At 41.2% G+C, this 24139-nt stretch overlaps 1 protein-coding gene across 2 annotated transcripts in view; it reads left to right on the top strand.

Annotated features, from left to right (window-relative positions):
* Positions 1-24139, top strand: part of SHANK2 (SH3 and multiple ankyrin repeat domains 2) — a 242700-nt gene that overhangs the window by 68301 nt on the left and 150260 nt on the right. For both annotated transcript variants that reach the window (XM_041411608.1, XM_041411618.1), the window contains 5 exons: positions 974-1268; positions 2394-2406; positions 4825-4847; positions 5669-5820; positions 17302-17415. In XM_041411608.1, the coding sequence (XP_041267542.1) occupies positions 974-1268; positions 2394-2406; positions 4825-4847; positions 5669-5820; positions 17302-17415 (597 nt within the window). The remainder of the gene's footprint in view (positions 1-973; positions 1269-2393; positions 2407-4824; positions 4848-5668; positions 5821-17301; positions 17416-24139) is intronic.

Consider the following 24139-nt stretch of genomic DNA (forward strand, 5'->3'; position numbering starts at 1 on the left):
AATAATGGGGATCAAGGCCAGCATGAGGTTTTGGGGTCAATTCCTTTATGGCAGGAAATTCCATCACATCTGCTGATAACTGTATGCTTTTTTTTATTAGGGAATTTGCCTTCTAAGTTGCACTCGGGACAAACTGACCCACCAGAGTGGGAAAAGGAGATCTGGAAAATGGTGTGAACGCTCATGTGTACCAGGAGCTCACGTGGAGGGCTGGACCCTCTGCTCTGAGTTAGATTTGTGTTGCCCTTGCTTTGTTTTGTGTTGTGGCTCTTCCATTAAGGAGTTTCTTGGAGCCTTTGGATACCCTGGTGTTCCCTCTGGGACGCGGCATGTGACGGAGCCAGTGTATTACCCTGGGGTAATATGCTCTATATACCATAGTAATGGATGTGGTAGGAATGCCAGGATTAGAAAGAGGGGAATGCCTGGGGATTGCAGCAGTGTAATAGAGTTCTGCCAGGACAGGAAACGGTGTCCTCAATTTTTAACCTGCAAGATGGGGATAAGGTGACTGTTCACAGATTTCAGGTTAGGCCTGAACTTGAACCTGGCCTGGACCAGTTTGGGTACCAGCTGGGGGATGGAAACTGCAAGTCTATGCATCAGGAATTCTGCTGGGCAGCCCTGTTCTGTGCCTTTCTGACTGAATGTGACAACACAGCAGGAAAATGAACTTTCTGAGCCTCAAACTTGGCAATAATGAAGTGTTTCCCATTTCCTAGAGCACAGTTCAGAGCATTCAGCAGGTTCAGGACACTGGTGTTGCCTCACCATGTATTCAAGCCAGCAAACAGGTTAATGTTGCTCTGTTGTTTTTGATTTAATGATGTTCTAAAGATAATTTGATCAGCTCTGCTGGCAAGGTGGAGTTTCTGTCTCTGCAGAAGAAACAATGCCATATGTTGCATGTGGTGGTAAACACACATGAATGTGAAATCATCTGAGATCACCCTCTATGTCTCTCTTTGCACAGTGCCCTTTAGGGAGGCTCCCACCTACTCCAATAGGAGGAGGAGGCCTCCCAGCACCTTGGCAGCCCCCCGGATCCTGCTCCGCTCCAACAGCGACAACAACCTGAACATCAACAACCTCCCCGAGTGGTCAGCCTCCTCCTCTGCCTCTTCACACCGCAGCCTTTCCCCTCACCTGCTCCAACAGATGCAGAATAATCCCAATGGAACTGTAAAAACTGTGGGGAGTTACACTCCATCGTCCCGGAGCCGCTCGCCGTCCCTCAACAGGCTGGGAGAGGATGCCAAGAGGCAGCAGCACAGGCACATCAGGTGAGCTTTGGCTGTTTCACAGCATGAGGTACCCCTAAAGGCACCATGCTGGCTTGCCACATTCCTTTATGGTATTTGCACTCTCTAGAATGTATAGTTATTCATTCTCAGCACAGTGGACCGTGCCGAAGTGTAAATATATTAATTGGAAGCCCCAAAGTCAGCTTTTTACTCACAGAGCTCCAGCACCCAGGCAGACTTTCAAGTTCAGCAGTGACTTAACACAGAGTTTGAACCTCCAGCTCAAGGCCCTGGCTCTGCACATCTTCCCACAGTTGAAATAAGGATTGTATATAACAGTGAAGCAAACTGTTTCTGGGATACCCGGACCCCTCACAGAACTATTGGTCATGTCTGGAACCTGTGTTGGAGTTGCTCATGGGTGGGGGAGCAGAGTCTGTTTAGGTTCTCTCTTCTGTAGGTGTGTGCTGAACCAAAGAGTGAAATAGAAGGAGTAATGTGATCTAGCAGGCATTCTGGGCAAATATCCTGCAGCTCTGTCCCACTGGAGAGCAAATCCTGACTAATCAGAGTCATGTAGGTATTGTAAGCCATGGAATAAAGCAGGGGGCTGGGGCTAAGTTGTGATCACATATGGGGGCAGCGCCTTTGAGAAGGCACTGCTCTGGACTCTGGAACTCCTGTCAAATGTGAAAGAGATGGAGCTGCACCAGGACGAGGAGTTAAAGTGCTGCAGAAAGGGAGCATCAGAGCTGAGTACTGCTGGACAGAACCAGAGCTCACACATTTTGGCCAAACACATGTAACTCACTCCTCATTTGAAAATCAGGCTTTGTCTGTCCTGTTTCCTGATATATATACATATATAAATGTGTGTATATATATATATATATATATATATTTCTGCTGTTCAGAGTAGAAAAGGAACTGGGCATTGTCAAGAAATGCAGCTGTTGGTTTCTCTTTGCTGTATGTAGGTATAAGGGATATTCAGTGGAGTCTTCAAGTCAGTAAAACAAAATGTTATATAGTTGACACTGCTGCTGTTACCTTGCCTGTTCTTCTGCTCTCCCTGGCCAAACTGCCAGGCACTGTTTGTGATGGAAACAATACTGCTGGACAGGGGAGATCTGGTGAACTGTGAGACAGAGTTGTCTGGCATGTAAGAAGGAGTGAATTAAAGGGAAGGAAGGGGATACAGATTCCATATGCCAGTGGTTTCATGCAGCAAAGTGAGCTCATCTTGCTAACAAAGCATATGTATGTTACAATAATGGCAAAAGCTCATTTGGGTATAATTTGGGTGGCATTTCCTCACAGGGCCCAGTAACAGCTCAAGATCTGTCTGTAGTGAGGCTTCAACTGGATGAGGAGTTGAAGTGAGGAGGCTGTAAGGTTCTTTTCAGAGGATGAGTGTTCTTCTGTCCTCTGGATTCTGCTGATGCCACCAGAGAAGGAGGTTCTACCTTAGAGTCAGTGATTATTTTAGTTGAATGGGATAAAAAGTGCCATTTCATCAATGTTCCTGGGATAACACACTTCAAATTCTAGAGGTATAAACAATCATTTGAACTGGGGGTAACAATTAGAATTTTTTTTTGATTAAGCAAACATTTACTTGCTTTGACTTTGTTCAACTGCTTTCCTCTTCCCTTTCTGAAAAGTAGCTCAGGTGACAATGAGAACCAATTTAATGCCTGAGAGTTTGTGGATATCAAATGTTGGTCTTTCTCTTAGTGCACCAGCATCACAGCTGCTGAAACTGCTTCCTAGCTGCAGAGTTCCCTCTGTGCAACCAAGACTTGTTTCAGAGAAGTCCAGAGTACGTGCAAGTACTGAGAAGAGAGCTGGAGGCTCTCTAAATTTAAAGACAACTGAAAGGATTTTTATATATTATTTTTCCTGCAAATAATGCCTTTTCTTGCCATAGGCCCATTTTGCAGTCAGGAATGGCACCTTATATGACACTTTCCTCACAGATTTTGTTTAACTGCATGACCACCTACTTACTGTTAGCTAAATGTGGGAACTGTTGCTGTCTCTGCTTATTATTTGCAAATAATAGCAGTCACCACAATGCTGTTGCTCCCCTGAGATGGAAAAGCCCTTTTTGACAGAGCAGGAGGTTGGGTTGTGGAGCAGAAGCAGCCAGAAGGGGCACAGTGATGGAGAAAGTCAGACTGTGACAAAGGGTTAATGAGGTCTGCGGGATTTGTGCTGTGGAGTGGTGCTGGAAAGCCATGCTCAAAGGGGTTCATGTGACCTTTGCAGCCCATGTAGCTCAGGTGTTCTGTCTTCTCAAACTGAAAGAGGAGAGATTTAGATTGGATATTAAGAAGAAATTCTTTCCTGAGAGGGTGGTGAGTCACTGGAACAGACTTCCCAGAGAAGTTGTGGCTGCTCTTCACAGCAAAGTGGTTGGGAAGGGGGAGCTGGGAATGAAAGGAAAAGGACAGCCTTTGTGTGGAACTTACCCCACAGAAATCAGTGAATGAGATGCCAACACAGCCTCAGTGAGGGCTGAGCTGCCAAGGATGGCCACCTTCTTCTGGCTGAGAGGGAAACATGTCTACACCTCTCTTGAAATCTCCGCATCCTTCTCCTGCTCCTTCCTGGCACTTGCTGGGCTTGGAACCCACGCTGGGGACAAGCAAGGGAGAGGAAAGATCTCTTTTTAAAAAGTCCTGCACCCCACGTTGCAGCCCTGATTTCCATTAGTGAGCCTGTTGCCTGAGAAGTTCTGCATTCTGTGTGGGTTTAATGTGCCATTTCCCTTTTCTCTTTCAGTGAGGGAGAAAATGAATGTATCTTCTGTGCTCACAGTTAAAGTAGATGCTGGGAGATAACACTGGGAATAGCTGCCACCAGACTAGGCAGAAACACATTTTGATACAAGTGGGAATCAGATGTGTAGCTATAGTTTATAGATCTGGATTTTTTTTTTTTTTTTTTTTTTTTTTTTTGATGATGACTGTTCCTCCACTTATAAGGAAAAAGGAATGGAGCAAAAGAACTGAAATCTGAATGTCATCTTTTCCAGGCTTTCTTTAAACAACTGTGAGAGTTGGCTGAGGTTTCTGGTGCAAACTCCATCGCAGACATGCAACCAGAGCTCACTTCTAAACTCCTGAGTGGGGCTTACCATTAGCAGCATCCCTTCACAGTAATAGAATAAAACAAGGTGAAAGGGGCATGCAGTTCCAAATGGTGGAGAGGTTACTGCAGGAAAACAGGAGTGTTCCTGACAGGAAAGGTCCAATAAATGTGGGTTTTTATCAGACTTCAGTACTATTGACTTACTGGCTTCCATTTTGTTAGGAGACTGGTAAAAAAAAAAAAAAAAAAAAAAAAAAAAAAAAAATCCAGCAAACCCCACCCCCCTCAGCAGACCCCAGCCCTGGTATTTAATTTTGCTTAAAGCAGTTTGAGATACTTTCTTACATGAAGGCAAGCAGACTGTTATAATGCCAAATCACCACTAAATCAAACTTCTTCCTTTGGTAGCCTAACTTTTCCCTATCAAGCTCTATTAATATTACTCCTTCTCATTAATATTTTCCTTTTCTAGACTTTGGTTAAGACTGCAAGTTTTTATGCTTTGGGGTGTTTTTGAAGTTTTGCTAGTGTATTGCAAGTTTATGATCTATCCTATAGGTTTCCCACCCTCTTTAGTATTTGCCTCTTTCTCTTTTCATATCTTTTTGACAATTCACTCATTTTCCCATAGGTTTAAGAGTGATCTTATTCATTGTTCACCACCTTTCAACAATTCCTTTTTTATACACCATGACTGTGAGTTGGTGGTGACCTGTGGCTCTCCTGGGCACATTCTGGAGTCACTGAGTGAGCTGGTGATTGCCATCCAGAAGAAATTATCATTTGGAAAATGTTAACCACAAGTACCAGGCTTTGTGCAGATCTAAATATAATCCTGGGCCTTGGAGTGACGACATAACTTGATTATTCAGTCCATTTAGTTAATTATTCAGTGAGCTCACTTGTTCACTCTGTGTTACAAAGACATCCATTCCCAAGAATTGTAAATACAGATGTTTTCAAGTCCCTCTGACAAATTGACATGCTGGGAATTTATGATGGGCATATAAATTTTGAATTTAATTAGGGCCTCGGAATGTGCAAGTTTAATTTGTGGAAAACCTAAAAGCTTTAATGTTGTGTGTTTTCTGTTCTAGGCCATTATGGTCAGGTGAATACTGATCATGTTTCATACTGAAAGATTTCAACCTTTGAAAGCTCCTGTTTGGTGTTTTTTCTGCAGGGTTAGATGTCTTACTGGGAGACAGTTTTGTTATTCACTGCTTAATTTAATCTTGCTAATGTGATGGTAAATGATTAACTTTCCCCTTTTGAATAAGCTGTTAATGATTTTTCATTTCAATTTCCAGTGCCGTTTACAGTCCCAGTGCCAACAAAGATACTCTGTCTGCCTTGGATTATCAGGGTCCCAAAAGGAAGCTCTACAGTGCTGTCCCTGGGAGACTTTTTGTCGTTGTAAAGCCATATCAACCTCAAGGGGAAGGGGAAATTCACCTGCACAAAGGAGATAGAGTCAAAGGTGAGCACGTAATTAATTTGGAATAAACCTTTTCTCCTGCTAGGTGGGAATTTTGTGTAAAAATTCTCTTTTACACGGGTGGAAATAATCTGTATGGTGAAAGTGCTTTTATGCATTTGTTTCTTTGCAGGATATTTTGCTCCTGGTTCTGTTTTGTAACCAATGCATGTTTAGCTGCCGCTTTAACTGACTTCAAAGTGCTGCCACAGCTCACAACTCCGTGCAGTAATAGCACCATTTTCTCTTACTCAGGGCACGGAATTTGTTGCTGGAGCCATTCCAGAGGCACTGCTCCAGGGCTTTAAGGGGTTGTAATCCTGTCAGTTATCTAAACAACTCAGGAAGGGAATGGGGAGAAGGTTAGCTATGCTTCAGGCCCTTTTCTCCAGGAACATTTAATTGGTTAAGTAGAAAATGTCCCCTCATGGGACTTGGGATAAGTGGGTAGGGAGAACCTCCTGTAAATATAATTTTGGAGGAAGCATGGTGGTGCACGTGAAATTTCTGTTCACTACTGCAATTACATGCTAAGACCAGGTTTAAATCAAGTCCAAGCTTTTTTATTGCTTTGAAGGCAGTCAATACATCCAGGTACAGCTGAAAAAATGGGAGCTAGGATGTACAGGACTTGCCTTCCCCAGAGTGAGGTGTGAGGCTGTGGTTTTGCACATCCAGGTAAAACAGAATAGAAGAGACTTTGTGTTGGACCCATACAAAGCAACAGTTATGGAAATCAAACAAAAGGGAATAAATTCAGTGTCCTAAATAAAAGTGTTAAGCAGCTGCAAATTTTCTTGCAAAGGGAACTACTTAACTCACAAAGGAAGAACTTCAAATACCTCCTCCCTTGAGCCTACAAACAGTAGCTGGAAAAAAATAGGGAGCCATTAGAAGGTATTTTTGCATTTTTATTTTTGGATGTACTGATTCTGAAGTGTTTTTGCGTTTAATAATTTCTGTTAACTCCAGCCCTCAGAAGGTGTAAGACAGAAATTTGAAGGGTGCTGCACTTAAAGGTAAAACATGCAAAGTTAATTTAAAATGCAAGGACGAAGGGGGAAGGTTAAACTTTGAGTCTGTAGGGCTGAGAAGATAATTTTGCAGTTCTCAAGGTTGTTCCCTGATCAGGTAGGAAGCAGTGATTATGATCTCATGGTGCACAAGAACTAGGATGAAATTTTTGGGGTACTAAATAACTTTCTCCACTCCGCGTTCATAGAGGTCTGGCAGGTGTCAGTGGAGAAGGAATGAGTAGCTGTTCTGTGGCAGGTGCTGGACACAGAGATGTTCAATTATCCTGCTGGATTCAAGGATGCAGGAATATTCTGTTTATGTAGAGGACAGAATATTAACCACACAGGTTCTTCTCACCAGAATAAGACAACTCTGGGCAGTTCTGGGAAAAGACAAGACAGAAATTGTGTTTCCCAGAAAAAGGAAACACTGCAACAGGTTGCCTGGAATGCTGAATGTTTTAGAGGCATTCCCTATCTGGGGGGTGGTTTACCTTAGGTTTTGAGACTATTATATGCAGAAATAATCCCAGAATAAAGAATTTAAATGGCAATGAAATGTTTAATTTTTTTTTAATATTTCATGAGCCCTTGTTTCTAAGTTACAGTAACAGTCACTGGAAAACATTGCTGGAAGGAATTAGTCCACTTTTCATGTTTTCATAAGATGGTGCAGCCTAAATGCGAGACCAGTGATTTTGGGGGGCACTCTAAATACTGAAATAAAAAATGGAATTATGGCTGGAGTTTTTTCTTTGTGGAGAACATGTAAATTTATTGAAAGTAATGCATTAATTATTACTGCCCTTAAAAGGGGGATGTCCCCATCCTACATCAAATCATTCCTGCAGGGATTATTTTTGCAGCTTCAAGAATCTGATTTGCACATTGAATTGAAATCTGGCGGAGTTTTTGCAGATCCATTTGTTTTAAAGCATTTTAGAGAACTTTGCTGCAGCAAAGTCTGGTGAGGTTTCTGTATGTGTCAGCCTGCATTGGGAGAGGGTTTGGGGAAAGAACAAGTGTACACAGGGATTGTCAGTGTTACTCCCAAGGATGAAACCTTGTGAAATGTAGTTTAAGGCTGTTTGCATGGCAGGGCTGGAAGAGTGTGTGACAGGCTCCCAGAGCTAATCAAAGAGAAAACTTCCAGAACAAGATCAAATCCTATTTCGTGTTACCATGTCAGTGGCTCCTCAGCTTCAGCAAAAAATATGTCAGAATGAACACGGCAAGGTCATGGAGAGAACAAAGAGTGCAGGGAAAAGACGGTGGTGCTTTAAAGAGGTCTCTGTTGTGTAACAGTATCCAAAAAACTGCTCAAACTTTTTGTGCCAAAAATCCAGGTCCAATTAAATCTGGATTCCTGTCCCTGTTTCAGTCAAAATGTAATTATTACTAGACAATAAGTGTGGTGATAGGACAAGGAGCAATGGCTTTGAACCGAAAGATGGTAGATTTAGACTAGATTTGAGGAAGAAATTCTTCCCTGAGAGGGGGTGAAGCCCTAGCACAGGTGGCTCAGAGAAGCTGTGGCTGCCTCATTCCTAGAAGTGTCCAAGGCCAGGTTGGACAGAGCTTGGAGCAATCTGGGATAGTGGAAGGATACCCTTTCACTGGGAGAAGGCTGGAACAAGATGATCTTGAAGGTCTCTTTCAACCTAAACTATTCCAGGATTCTGTGATGTTTTAAAAAAATTACTCCATGTGAACAGGATGGGCTCCCTCTCCATCCTCCAAAAGCACAGACAGTAGAACTCAGAGTCCTCAGTGTTGTGGGAGTGCCAGAACTGCTGACTATAAGGAGATCTTGCATTTTTTCCTCTTTCTGAGCAGGAATTCTTGGTACTGGATGTATTTTCTGTCTTTTACAGACTTACTTAGCAAGACCATAGCTCAGCCTGTTTGGGGTTAGCAACTTGCTCTGTGCAGTACTTGGAAGAAATGGGAGAATATTAAACCCCATGGAATTCAATTTTTCCTTCACTTTGGAAACATCTTATCCTCACTGAGAAATGGAAAAGCTTAGTCTTGGCCCCTCTCCTCTGCCAGCTTGGTGACTGCACTGTTCTGTGTAAGACACTGATGCCCAAGTCCTGGCTCTTGGATTGCTCTGGGGAGCTCAAACGTGGCCTGGCACTGGCTCTGTGATTGTGCCCCGTGTTCAGGCTGACCCCGGGGAGATGCTCATCACGAGTACATCCCATGAGACTAATCACAGCAAAGATGTAGCAAGGCATTTATTGCAGGGATAAAAACCCAGAACAACATATTAGAGAAAGGGATTACTTGGGAAATGTTTTTATGGATTTTCTTTTTTAACTTGGCAGAATTAGAAGGGTCACAGAGAGGGATGAATTCCTAACCTCTTGATGAAAAATCAGATGTTTTCCTCAGATGGAGATGAAGCAGGGTTGTTTTTTCTTTTCTTTCTAAAACTGGTGGAAGTGCATCACTGACAATAGTTCACAGTGTGTGATACAAGGAAACTGCTCAGAGAAATCTGTGAATGGGCAAGGTTCAAAGAAATGTAAACTAAACAAAATGGTCTTGTATTCATAGGATATTACGTAGCCTGTACAAAAATACCTGCTGTATTTTTAGTTGTTAGTCATACACACTGACATCATTTGTGTGTCTGCCACTCATGAGAGAGGAGCCATGGCTGCTTGCAAAAATAAATCTGATATCTTTATTTATACCAGAACTGCCCTAATCTTATGTTTTCACATAAATAAAGGAGACCTAGTTTGATTCCTCACTGAAGCACTTCTAATATTTTGTTTTTATATATGTTTTCTTTCTTCTTTCTGTATCTGAAAGTCCATAGCAATAAATCTGCCACAATCTAAATGCACACAAACATGTATAAAATATCTGTAAAATTAATTTCAATCAGCTTTTGTGTTCCTAAATTGAATTCTTGCACTGGAAATTAAGTGGTCTCTTTGATAGCAAAACTCAGAATGCAATGCTCAAAAATTCTTTGTGTGCAAATTAGCAGTTTTCTTGTCCATGAAGATAAAGCAATAGAGAGGGTTTTTGAGAATGTAACAGGTCTGAGTTCCAGGTGCAGACAGGCTCTGGTCACTTCAAAAATAAAAAATCAGAATTGTTTTCGGAGTCTGGGTTATATTAAAACATACCTAAAATGCACATTAACTATCCTTCACTGACTTAGAAAGAAAAAACCTACTTGATTCAAATACTTTGAGAGCATTTGAAGGCTCACTCTGCTCACAGCTTTGTTTTTCATGATCTCTCCAGATTCTTCTTCTTTCCAGGCTGCCCCCCCACAACTCTCTCAGCCTTTTCTAGTGCCCGGTGTATGGAAAAACAGGGAGTTATTTCAGTATCTCAAATACGCTCCAACAGACTTCCATGAGCCCTCTGAGATACCTCTGGTGCGGGCACATCACAGAAGGGTTGTGGTAAACCCAAATGCAGCTCTCAGCTCCATTCCTCGGGGTCAGAGGAGCAGGACTAACTCAGCAGCAGCAGCTCAAGCATCTGCTCTGGGCAGGAAGTCAGTAGTTCTGTGCATCAGAAATACTGACCCTTGTGATTCTGCTTTTATTTCAGCATGATCTCAGCCAGCAGGGCAATCCAAATATATCACTAACATTTTCATTTCTTGTGAAATCCACTTGTAAGTCATTTTGAAAAAGAAAGATTATTAAACCCCTGCTGTGCTCAAAGATATTGCCAACAGACAGTGCTTGTGGGCAGGAGGAAAGTTGGTCTCATGGGCTTTACTTGTTAGATTAGTAAACAAAATACTGGGAAGGGAAGAACCTCGGAAAGGCTGTTCTGTTTCTTCAAGAGCATTTTGTACCTTGTGTGGGTAAGTGTGGCAGCAAAATTGAACCTAAGAGGTTTGCAAGATATTGTTCAGCTGCTCTTTCACATTAAGGATGAAATGAATGTGAAACAGAATATTAATCTTACCCAGGTTCACTGGTCTGTTTTGCTTCCTTTCTGTCTCCTGATTTGAATGGTTTGATTTCAGCTCTTAGCACGATAAACTATGGCTCATCGCAGGTCCTATCCTAACTCATTCCTCTGAGCTGCTTGTGTCTGAAAAGCAGGACAGAGTGGTGCTATGAAAATGTAACAAAGACCCAGACTTGCTCCTGCTCCAGCAGGAGAGTTCCCTTTGCTGTCAGAGGCCATGGGAAGGGATCAGGAGGTAAAAGCATCCGCAAATCCCCTGTCATTGTGCTTGGCTACTTTAACACATCCTTTCTTGAGTACTCAACGGCTGGCCTGGAATACTCAGGGGGCAGGGAGCATCAGGAGTCAGAGAGGAGCTGTGAGTGCACCAGTGTGGTGCAAGACAACACTCCAGGCTCTGCATCCAGGTTGGCTTGGGGCCCCTTCTCCATTAATTCTGTATGAGTTCCCCTGATTTCAAGTTTGAGCATCACTGTAGAGAAGGGCGAACTTGACTCTGACTGCACCTTCCTCAACAGAGCTGGGGATCAGAGGGTGGATTTTTATAGTAGAAACAGGTGACCCCCCAGCCAGGGAACAATGTGCTTTGACTCCATGATTCAGAAGGCTGAATAATTGCTTTATTAAGCTAGGTTATGTAACACTAATACTGTATTAAAACTATACTAAAGAGATACTATACTAAAGAATACTAAAGAAAAACTTGTGACTGTCTGGAGAGAGTCAGGACACAACTTTGACCCAATTGGCCAAGGAAACAAAACAACTCTCACCGGTGTCCAATAACTAAATCACTTTCAGTAAACAATCTCCATAACACATTCCACCTGTGCCAAACAACAGGAACAGCGAATAGAGACAAGAATTGTTTTCTCTTCTTCTCTGAGCTTCTCACTGCCTTACCCAGGAAAATCCTGGGAGAGAGAATTATGTCTCTCTCTCTTTAGAGAATGTGAATACCACAGATTTTTGCAATGTGTGATTTCTGACCAAAACTCAAATCAGTGCAGATTGATTTCTCACACTGTTTTCATCTCTCTCTCACTATCTCAAAACTATTTCATAGTTTTGTAAATAACAGGGAAAAGGTGATCTTCATAGAACCTTTATGGCAAGGGGAAAAAGCTGCCACAGAGGGCCAAATGTTGAACAGCACCGCTCACTCAGTGAAATTTCAACTGAGCCATATTTCCTCAGACTTAGAGGATTACGTGCAGCTTATTGTATTTGTAGGTTTGACGTAGAGAGTGGTTGCTCCGTTAGTAGCCCCAGTCATCTTCTCACTCCAAGATTCTTTTCCTGAAGTGCTTGTTTGCACTATTTCTTTCCTGGGAAAGCAGAGGTGAGAAAAGGTGAAGAGGTGTTTTAAGTCAGCACCTCTGTGTTACCTCCCTAATTTGGTCAGCTCCCATAACTCTAGCTGGGAAGGAACTGCTGCATTTCCTTCTTCACCACAAGAAATGTCTGTAGGGCCACAGTCCAGTCTGACTGCTCAGGTCAATTAGCCAGAATCATTAACTGCAGATACACGAGGCTTCCCTTCCAGACTGTGGGTGGAGTGCCCAGGAAGGTGTGTGTGTGTGTGCTGGAATCCTCCCTGTGCCTGGCAGCAGGGTGAGGGGCACTGGGTTCCTCCCCGCACTGCTGCTCTGCCCTCAGCTTCTGCCAGGCTCTCTTGATGACATCTTTGGGAGCCAGAACCTGCCTGCCCAGGGGACAAAACAGCCAGATCCTCCTCAGCATCCCTCACTGAGGGAGGGAGGGATTGCTGTCAGGAGCCAGGAGGGGCAGAGGAACAGAGTCAGAAAAATCCCTGTCTTTAACAGAGAGCGTGATTAAGTTGTAACTTGTGTTGACCTTCATTTATGTTGTACGTGAAGTCTGTTTTCATCAAAGAATCATGGAATCATAGGATGTTTTTAGGGGTTGGGATGGAGCTTAAGGGTCATCCAGTCCCAATCCCTGGCTTTGGACACATCCAGGGATGAGACACCACAGCCTCCAATAAGTATTCCTGCAAAGATTGTCTGTCATTTGGAAGCTCTCCTGCCAAAGACAAATAATTCTGAAAATTTACGTCAGACAAGGAAGGGAAAAGCCTAAATCACAACGTTAATTATTTCTGAGAGAGAAAAGTTTGGTCTCTACCAATTAGAAATTAAAAATCTGCTGTATTTCAAGGAAGAAAATTGAGACAAATTTTACATCAGGACACAAACCCAGAATTTTTACATCAGCACAGGCTGGTTCAGCTGTTAATTTCTTTTTTTCAATGGATTTCTAGCTTTATACTTTACTTTCATTCTGTTGATTTTTCTTTTTTTTCTGCTGGTTACAGAAATGTTCTTTTTTCCCAGAATATGGTCTCTCATTCCCAATTCATATGATTATTTATTTTCCCAATAAATAATAATGCAGTTTATCCAAGCACTAAAAATTGATTTAGATATTACAAAGACATTTTAGGTACAGGCTGTAACAGCTGTAAAGACATTGGCCTGAATTTGGCTTTAAATTTCCTTGACATTTTTGCAAATAATGCTGCCTGGAATAATTTGCTCCTGGGCATTTCAATATCACAAGGAATTCAGAAATAATAGTCACCATAATTTGTTTGGGAAAAAATACTTTCATTTCTTGTTAGGGCATGCAGGGAGCTGTAATGTGGGAGGATACGAATTCTACGTTCTTTTGATTAAAATGATTTTGATGGTATATTGAGTAATTAATCTGTTTGAGATTAGTATCCATTAATATAAATTACAATAGATACATTGCCAATAGATTTAAATTTGCAAGAGACAAAGCATTCTATGCTCTATTAATTTATAATATATAATATTGTAAAATATTCTATATGCTTAATTTTCTGGCAGAATCTTGCTGATTTTAAGTATAAAGCTTTAAAGACATTAAAATACAAGTTCCTGATTGTCACCTGCCTATCCATGTTTTCCTGTTACCCACTTGTTGGTGCTTATCCAATCTTGTTTTGCAGTTTTGTTCATATAATTGGACACAACTCCTCTTAAACCACACTTTTGTTGTGAAAAGATGTCCCTGGATTCCTGATGTTACAAGAATCTTTATTTCACTCTTACAACATCAGATTCTTTTTGTAATTCAGGTTGTGTGTGAAGAGCATCTGACCTGCTTTTGCCATAGCAACCAGACCTTTTGATTTTACCAAAAGAAAGCGAAAACCATTGGAAATTAGAAAGCCTTATTATTAAAGTTGGGAAAGTTATCCTTTCATTTACCATTGTTTTGTCCTTCAGCAGGGAAAATATTGATTAGAAAATCTCTTGCTGGTAACAAATTTTATGTTGCAGTGAGTCTCTTAAAACACTATTGGGACAGGAAACATAGAAATTAAGGCCTCATTATAAAAAAAAAAATTAATGGGTACAATAGATAAATTACATTCTTCTATTTATCCTTTAAGTTCTCCACTTTGGACTGCGTGAAGTGTTGCCAGTTTTTATAGATCTGTACTTTATTATGGCCTTGGCTCATGCTGCAGAATTTCTTATTAATGGCACCACGTGAGGGGGAAGAAGATCATTTCAAGGTTTTTGGGGATGCAGAACCATCTAGAGCTCATCTTCTGCATTGGAATATGAGCTTGTCCCCCATATCCAGCAATTTGTCTGTCTGCACATCAGCTGAATCCAGGGCTGTCTCTCATTTGCCTCTTGTGTCATCTTTGTGCCTCTTGCAGCTCCAGCAGGCTTTTCCTCTTTCTCCTGGCCCCCAGCGTGAGGTTTTTCCCAGCATGCTGAAGGCTGCCTGCATTCCAGCAGCACTCATTTCACCCTTCCACTTCTTTTCCATGGATGTTATGTCTTCAGGCAGGACTACACGTGTTTTTCCTTTGCTCTGGCTGTTAGTGATGGCTAATACTCAATAATTTATATAATAATGGGCTAAAGTGGGTCTGGTTCTGCTCTGTAGGAATCCCTTTTCACCCTGCACTGACAGACAGTCTTCCAAGGCAAATTTCATTTCCCAAAAGTGTTGATTTGCATCAGCTGCTACTGCCATAAACACATGAAATCACTCCATGGCTTTGAAATACCTAACTTCCTCCTTAAAGTGCCTCTCTCTTTCTAGAGCTGGAATTGGGAGTGTCAGCAGATCTGACAGATAAATAAAATACCAAATTAGGGAAGTTTGTCTCAACATCTAAGTAGTTTTTGTTCTGAGCATCTTGCCAGTTTGTGGAGTGAAATTCAGGACTGATATTCAGTGCTGAAAACTCCTGCCTCCCCCCTCAAAAAAATAGAAATGAAGGCAGATAATTACTGGCAATAGGACTCTCACTGTCTAACATCTGGAAATTTCTTTTGGCTGGAGTCCTACACACTCTTTTGTGACTGAAATTAAACCAATGTACAGTTGGTTTGTGCAATGATTCTCATATATACATATAGGTTATTAAGTTTTCCTGGTTTCTTATCTCATATGTAAGAAATGCTTTCTTGTATGAGTTGATGTTACATTGTCAACAATGTATTGGAAGCTGCTGAATTCCCCATTTATATTGGATGGATGATCAGGGAATGTTTTATGTAACACTGAATTATCAGATGGACAATGTGTGTTAGTTAATGTGCACAGGCTTTAAATATTTTTAACAACACCCAGTACAGTAACATAGTTTTTCATTAATTATGCCCCATGTTTATATTTTTTAAAAAAAGACATGCTAACATTTTTTAATTCAGCTCAATTTTCAGTGTCGAGTTTTGGTGTCATCCAAGGTCAGTGCCCTCCCCCCCTATCCCATAACTTGTTAGGTTTATAGGAGTTATAGGTTATAGGTTTTCTCATATATGTCAGGAAGGTGCTTGACAAATGGTGCATTTGGGACCCATCCAGGTGTAGGACTTTTCCTTAATGGATGTTTCCTGGGACTTAGTATGTACTTCTTACTGTGGTGGTGTGTAAATGTGTAGTTCATTGAATCTGTCTCTTGGAATATACTACATTAAAAGGCTTAAAAGTGATGTATTTATAAATATTTTACTGTCAAATGTCTCTGTTACTAGATGGCCATGCTCTGTTAAGTGATATCACAAATAGCTGGGGGTTGCATTAATAAAAACCCTGGTAAACATTTACTTTCAAATGCAGTTTTACAGCTCCTGGTATCTCAAACCAGACCGCGTTCACATTACCAAGAATTTTTTTTTTTCTTTTTTTGGGGGGCTCTGATTGATTTCATTTTAATTCTGCTCTGTAGTAGTGAAAATCAAGTTCAGCTTCAGTGCCCCTAGTCACAGCAGCAGCACTGATCCTGAATTCAATTGCAGCCAGGCAGGGGCCAGGATTTTAAAGCCTGCAAGGTTTTAACAGTGCCAGAAGTGCTGGCATTGGAGACCATCAAAGCAGCTCTCTATAATGTCCATGCAGCACAGAAATACCCTGCAGAGGCAGGATCCCAGGTACTGGAATCCCTCAGCAGAGAGATGGATTTGGGCTATTAGCTTTGATTTTCAGCAGGGGGAGTTGGGGCTGAGCTGGCACTCAGTGGATGGAGCTGGGCTGACTTCGGGAAGCTCTGAGCACCTGTGCTGTGTGTCTGATCCATATTCCCAAGCAACCTGGTTTTGTTGATGGATCACCTTTGTTTCAATATTAATGTACAGCATCTTTCTAACAGTACATTTATAGTCTTCTAATATGTAGTAAACATACAGTGGTTTGCAGGAACTTCTATAATACTAATTTAAACATCATAGCAAGTATTTAGGGTCCTTCCATCACCATAATTCACCTCCAGTTGCTTACTTATAAAATTCTTGCTCTGCAGGCTTTTGTCACGATCCTTTTTGAGTCCTAGAATTAATATCAAAATAATTAGAAGTGCCAGATAAAAGCCTCTTCTCCTATTGACAAATCATTCTTCTCCATATTGTTGTTTTCTTCTGTTGAGAAAAAAAATCATTGAAATGTTTCAAAAGGCATCTCCATTGTGGATCTCACCTATGGGAGGTTCAAGTGTTTGCTGTGTATTCAAACCCTTGAATCATATTACTCAACCTGAATTGCAAATCCCTGGAGCTACCCACTAAATCAAATAGCATGTTTTCTTAGGAGGCAGGAAAAGCAGGAGATATCAAAATATGTATTATTAAAATCCATTTCAGTGTGGGTGCAATTTGACGATGGGTTCCGCACTTCATTTCAGCAGAAAAGACACTGTTTTTTTTGGTAGTGGTACTACCATGTATTTATCCTTGATTAATCCAGCAGTGAGAACACTGAAAATGGAAACAATTGTGTGAAGGCCAGGGAAACTTGTGGTAAAAATATAAATTTGGGGGGTGGTTACAAAGACCAGGTAGGGTGGGTCCTGCTTGAAGGTTACTCTGTGCCCATTTTGGGGGTACCAGCAGTAGTTATTGCACAGTGTTTGCCAGTTTTCAGGGGTTACTGAAGGTGTAATGCAAAAATGGTGTATTTGTGTGAGGAGACAAAGTGTAACACTGCCTGTGTCTGCCCTGTTTAGTGCTGAGCATCGGAGAAGGTGGATTCTGGGAAGGCAGCACCCGGGGACATATTGGCTGGTTTCCTGCAGAGTGTGTGGAAGAAGTCCAGTGCAAACCAAGTGAAAGCAAAACAGGTAATCACATCAACCCCTGTTGAACCCTAATGTGACAGACTCCACGTGTCTGTCCCAACAGACACATCAGGGCCGTTGTGTACTGCTAGAAATGGGAGAATTGGATAAAGCTGAGCTGCTGAATTAAAAAATACAGGTGGGTTTATTGATTGAATTTTACTGTCCAAGCAAGCAGATTTTCTCATGAGGAGCTATGCTGGGAAGTACCAAAGCTTTTACACAGAACTGTATGCAGACATTTTGTATAGGATTATGTTGTTTTTTCATTTTCTAAAATGTGGGAGAATGTCTAATGAGACAAATAAATAAGGGAAGAAAACTTGGCCAGTCATTTCCCAGTCTGAAGGAGTTATACAATGCATTTAGCTCTTGTCCACAGCCCTGTTGACCTTTCCCTGAATGCTGGAGGAGGCATCCTTTAGTGGGATGTCCCATACCCATCCTTACTGATGACAAAGGACATGGAATCCTCCTTTATCACATGCGTGTATTGCCACAAGTAACTTTAAGCAAGGAGCCTTTATAGTCCTGGTATAATAATTAAAAAAAACCCGAAATCTACATTAAAGCAGGTTATTTTAAGAATTACCTACCATCTCATAATTTCTCTGCTTTTAAGAATTAAGATGTGAGGACATCCTCTCTAATTAAAAGCTCATTATAAATGGGCTATGAGAATATAATTAATGTTCTCCAGGAGTGTATGCAGTTTGAAATAATCTATTGATGTGGTTTTAGATCTCTGTTGTATTGATTAAAAACTTCTGGCATTGCACAGATGATACACTTAAATTTATGCATTGTATCATTCATTTACAGATGTTTTTCTTTTATGCATGTCACTATAAACTACAAGGTATACTTTTCTTTTTTTTTTTTTTTCCTATGTGGAAAGGTTGTGCTTCCTTTTCTATCTCCCTTTTGAGAGGGGAAAAGAGGAGGAGGGAAAACCAGATCTAATATTTGGAGAGAATGGATCCAGGCTCCGAGAATAGAGGGAGAACAGTCATGTAGCTCTTCAAAGGGCTTGAGAAAAATCAGAATTTAGAGATGGAGATATATTAAACAAAAGGAAGATTGAAGCTGGAATTGCCCAATGTAGGAACAGTAATTTTGCATTAAATTTAAGCTGTCCATTTGTCTCCAAATCTATAGAAAATTCTGAGGGCACGAAGTGAAGTTTAAAGATAAGAAAGAAGTTTTGCATCTTTTTAGTGATTTTGAAGAGAGAGTAACCAACCTGTTTGTTACAAATCTTTAAAGACTTGAGAATTACTTCAGGAGGTAAATTCAGTATGTGACAGGATTGTCTTAATAGACAATGATTGTTTTTTGAGCAAGAATGTCTTTGATCTTCAAAGGAACACAAAAATTAAGAAAATAATTGTCACAATAGGAACAAAGTATTATCAAAGCTGGAAGTAAGAAAAGAATATAAACAGAAGCATGTTATAAATTTTCTGACATGAAATTATGAAGACTTATGCCATGTGTCTGGCAAAGCACCAGACATTTACTGTAATTTATAACTATTGCCTTCTTTCTGATTGTTTTCCTGTTTGCTTATGGTACAGTGGGAATAATAATGTTAACATAGCTTAAGGCTTTAAATATGCCATTCTTCTACTCTAAAAAGGATGAAAATGTAAATAGCAACAAAAGGGACACATTTTCTCTGGCAGTGAACTTGTGCACTCCCATATTTTGCTGGGCTGTCTCAAAAAATGTCCCATACCCAGAATGAGGTTCAATGCTTCTGTGAGTAATGTGATAGAGGTTGGAGCTGGGAGGGAAATGAAATATATGGAATGCACAGTATGTGCCATATTATTATTGAAATATGGCATGGAGTGAAAGCAGCTGATCACAGAATTGCTCTGTGAATTCCCTCTGCATAGGAAACAATGGGAATGAAAGGGAAAAGCTTTATAAGCAAAAATCAGCCAGTATTCCCTCTGAGTAAAAATGCAGAAGTAATTTAGAAAAATGTGTTAGGCATGGTGAAATGATTAGAAATTAAATTAGGTCTGTTGGGATTGCTGAAAGAACATCAGCTGAGAAACATCACAAACTTGTGCCACTTGCAAGAATTTGCATCGTGGTCTTTGCAAAGCAGCAGAACTTCTTATGATAATGATTTAGAAAGTAGATCATTTCAATGTGAAGGAAATGAAGCTCAGACTCAGCCTTTTCCACACCAGCACCACAGCAACAGTTCTTTCCCCTCAACAAGATTTAGGAACATTTCTTCCAGCAGCTTCCCTTTGCTATTAAGTTTGAACAATTGGGTTTAATAGAGGCTTGTCATTTGCACGCCATGAGTGAAGGAAAGAGGAATAGTTCTTGGAAAAAACAAACTCCAATTAAACACTCCAGGCCCAGTAAAACTGCTGGGCAGGTGTTTCATGTCAGGCTGATGTATAATCTCCCCTCTAAGGAAAGTTCCATTTTTAGGGAACGTTATTGCATTCCCAACTGTTCTCTGGAAGTGGGCAGGACAGAACAGCACCTGGTTCCTGTGTTCTCTTCAAAGATATCATGCCAGCTTGGCAGGTTCTGTTTTCAAAAAAAAAAAAAAATCATATTGACTGGCATTAATTCTACTTCCTTTCTTTTATCCTCCATTAATTGAGATTTGGAGGAATTGCTCCATTATTTTGCTAGGGTTGATGCCAGGTCTGTGGGCTCCCAGTTATCCAGGTTGTCTTATTTGCCCTTGAATGGCACCAGCACAGGACCTGCTGCTTTCCAGTTTAAAGAAGTTCCCTTGACATTTTGAGATCTAATGGAAAAAGAACAACAACAAAGAAAATCATTATTGTGGTCTGCTAAGTTCTTTTGCCTGCTTTTAAAAAATTCTTACAAACAAGACCTTAGTGCTACCTTATTTTCAAAAGTGCCAGTTTTTGACATTTTCTAGCCAGTTTTTAATATTCTGCAGAATTATTCTGAGATTAAAAATATTCCCTCAGATGAGGTTGGCACATCATCTTGCATTTTACCTGCTCAAATAGAGAATACAAATGTCACATATTTACTCTTTCTGCATTGACAGTTATCTTGTGTTATTCGGTAATGAGCCAATTCCATTCTGAAATGTCTTTCTATGCCGAAGTACGTTAAAATGTTTTTGGGTTTTTTTTTGCTAAAATGTTCTGGGTAAGTTGAAAAAATGTTTCTCCTGCTTTAATTTAGATGTTTCTGTTTGCTTTTCTTCCATCATAAGGTATTACATGAACTTGAGAGACTTACTACATAAATGCTTTCAATTACACTTGTGATTTTATGCTCCACATCCTTCAGAATTCAGGGCTATCTGATTGCCCACAGCTGAGGTGAAGTATTCATTTTCAGGCTGGAAGTCATCTTTAGCTACATTCCAACTTTATCATTTATTACTCCTCCTTCCTTAAGTGCCTGGAGAACTCCTAGATTTTACAAATGATACTGATATAAAGGCAGACTCAGCGTGTCTGAGAGATTCTTGCTGTCTTTCAACTCTTGTCCTCCTCAGTGCACCTTTCCTTGAGTTCCAGCCTCATTTTTAATATTGTCTTAGGGTGAGTTTTCATTCCATAGCCTATTTCATGCCTTTTTCTATCCTGTGCCCTTGGGATACACCTCATTAGTAGCTGTAGGAGTGCTGGGAGTTTATTTCAGATCAGATCTGATGCGGGCTCATGGCTGCAGTGACGATGAGCAGTTCTCAAGAGCTCCTTTATCCAGGCAAGGATCTGGTCTGTGCAGCCCGAGCTGTGCCAGTCCCGGGGGCTGTGGCACACTCGGAGGCAGCACTGGCAGGGCACATTCCCGGCCCTGCTCTGCCCGTGGAGCTGTGCCCGTGCTGACCTCTAGTGTCACAGCACACTCTGCTAGGCTCCACACTGGCTTTTCCTCTCCAAAGTGGCACAGAGGCATGGGATATTTGTGTCAGGAAAGGCCTGGATCAGGAACAGTGTGGCCAGCAGGAGCAGGGAGGTCATCCTTCCCCTGTACTCGGCACTGGTGAGGCCACACCTGGAGTGCTGTGCCCAGCTCTGGCCCCTCAGTTTGGGAAGGACCAGAGGAGCATGTCCAGAGGAGGCAATGGGGCTGGAGAGGGGCTGGGAACACAAACCCTGTGAGGAACAGCTGAGGGAGCTGGGAGTGTTCAGCCTGGAGAAAAGGAGACTCAGGGGTGACCTTATCACTCTCCACAGCTCCCTGAAAGGTGGCTGTGCTCAGGTGGGGTCGGTCTCTTTCTCCAGGCAGCAGCTTACAGAACCAGAGATCACAGTCTCAAGCTGCACCAAGGGAAATACAGGTTGGATATTAGGAAAAAGTTTTTCTTGGCAAGAGTGATAAAATACTGGAATGGTCTGCCAGGGAGGTGGTAGAGTCACCATCCCTGGATGTGTTTAGGAGAAGGCTGGATGTGGCACTGGGTGCCATGGTTCAGTTGAGGTGTTAGGGCAAGGGTTGGACTCGATGAACTTTAAGATCTCTTCCAGCCTAGTCATTCTGTGATTCTGTGAACTCTGTGACCTCAGGGATCACCGAGACCATCCTGTCAGCCAGACTGAGTGCCACTGAGCACAGTGCCTGTGCTTTTGTTTGGTATCCCTTATTTCTGAGTTTCCAGCAACTTGAAAATGCAGTGACAGATTATCCAGGAATAATAGAGTTCCCTTGCAATTTCTTTTTTACTTGTGTAACCATACACAGGTGTTAAAAGCAGAAACTGCAGCAATCCTTGTCCAGCATTCCCTCTCCATCGCAGGAGTTACCAAACAACTCCAAGCTGTGTTAATGAAATGCATCCTTTTGCTGTTTCTGAAGCAGAGAATTTTCTGTTTTTCACATTCTTAGTTTTTAATGCCGTGTGCGTTCAGTAAAACCAGATTTGTTCCTCATTTCCACCATCCCTTTTTATAATTAGCACAACACCTTCCCAGGCAGTCGAGCCAGCCAGGCTGCTAGAAAATGGATTTGCCTTCCTGCAAGAAGGAAAGATGCTTTACTGTGGATTGAGGAGCTGACATCTGTACTGGCCTTCCAGAAGGACAGGAGTCCTGGTTTCCCAAATTTGCTGTCTGGACATAATAATATCCGTGTGTAAAACCAGTGCCTTATCCCATATAATTGATTCTATGATTCTGTGTTCAACACAGCAGTGGAGAGGGAAAAATACAGATAAAACCCCCCTTTTCATCCAGCCTAAATGGCCCACCTTTTTTAAATGACCCAAATTAGCAAAATCCTTTTTAAGAAATTCTTCCTGATTTGTTATGATCAGTTCTGGCTAGTTTTTAGTTAGAAAGGCAACTGAAGAATAAACAGACATGTTGTGGTGATTATTAGAACTCTGAAAAATTCTATGCACAAATAACTTTGGAAACCACTACAAATAAATGGATTTCAATGAGACAGAAGAAATGGTATCTCACCAAATGAGCACCTCAAGGGTTTTGATAATAAAGTTTGATAAATTCTCCTTCCACAAGATTTCACCTTGAGTAGAAGGTGCCTGTGTGCCTGTGACAGAATTATTGTGCAACTTGAACTGTTTGGCATGAGCAGCAGGAGTTAAGGACCAGACATTGCTGCAGCTGGAAGGACTAAATGGAGGAAGTATAAAAGAAATTTATATATGTGAGGGAAAGATATTTTTGTTGAGAAAGTTAATCACAAACATTGTCATGGCAGTAGTGTAAAGAGCTAAGATGTTCTGAGAGCTGGGAAATATGTTCTGACTTGACAGTGCAGGCTGGACTCAATGTGGCCAAGAAAATATAAAGCCAAATTAAAATAAAATTTAAAAGGCAAGATTTTCTCACATGTTGAGTTGAAAAAGTGTGCTATGATGCAGATACAAAGGCAGCCATTTCAAATGGGTTGAAAACTCAAGGGATGAATATTACACCTATTATATTATATTATATTATATTATATTATATTATATTATATTATATTATATTATATTATATTATTATTATATTGCTCTGAAGGTGGGATCCCAGTGTAACCCTGGTACCCAGAACCCAAGCTGACAGGTGAGGCACTGTTCATTCAGTCTCCCTGTCTTGAGGGATGTCATCTAGAGCTCTGACCTCTGAAATACTCTTTCCTGCCTTGCTTCTGTGTTTTGCACAGCCAATCACCTGGCTCTTGGGATTCTGAACAGTTTCATCCTTTGAGGAGTGATTTTTTGCTACGTAATATTTCCCCTGGACAGATCTGTCATTAAAAAAAATGGGAACGGATGACAACACTGAACACAGTGATCATACACAAAGATACTCTGTGTCTGATTGTTTTAGAAAGATCAGGAGCATGCCATATACCATATTTTTGCTTAAACTGAATTCTCCTCCAAAAACTATACTAAAAAAAAAAAAAAAAAAAAAAATCTATGCAAAGAACTAGATGTGAGGTGCTGGCAAGCCAGCCCGCAAAGCCCAGCTGACACAGAAGCTGGGTGCAGTAATAATCAGCTAATTCTGACCACTCTCTGTAGCTGAGGATGTAAATCAACCCCACTTTTTTTGTCTCAAGTGATGGAAATTCAAAGAATGAACCTCAGCAAGTTTCTGCACTTTAGCTTTGCTGAGCGAGGCATTTGTGTTCCCAGTGATGATAAACAGCAGTTTGGGAAAAGGCTCTGAAATGAATCATCACTCAGTAATAATGGGAACGGGGAGGCAGAGGTGACTGGAGAGCTGGTTTTATCTGCAGGCTGCCTATG

Source organism: Onychostruthus taczanowskii, unplaced genomic scaffold (genome assembly GCF_017590055.1).
Source record: "Onychostruthus taczanowskii isolate IOZ18803 unplaced genomic scaffold, ASM1759005v1 scaffold101, whole genome shotgun sequence".
Lineage (NCBI taxonomy): Eukaryota > Metazoa > Chordata > Aves > Passeriformes > Passeridae > Onychostruthus > Onychostruthus taczanowskii.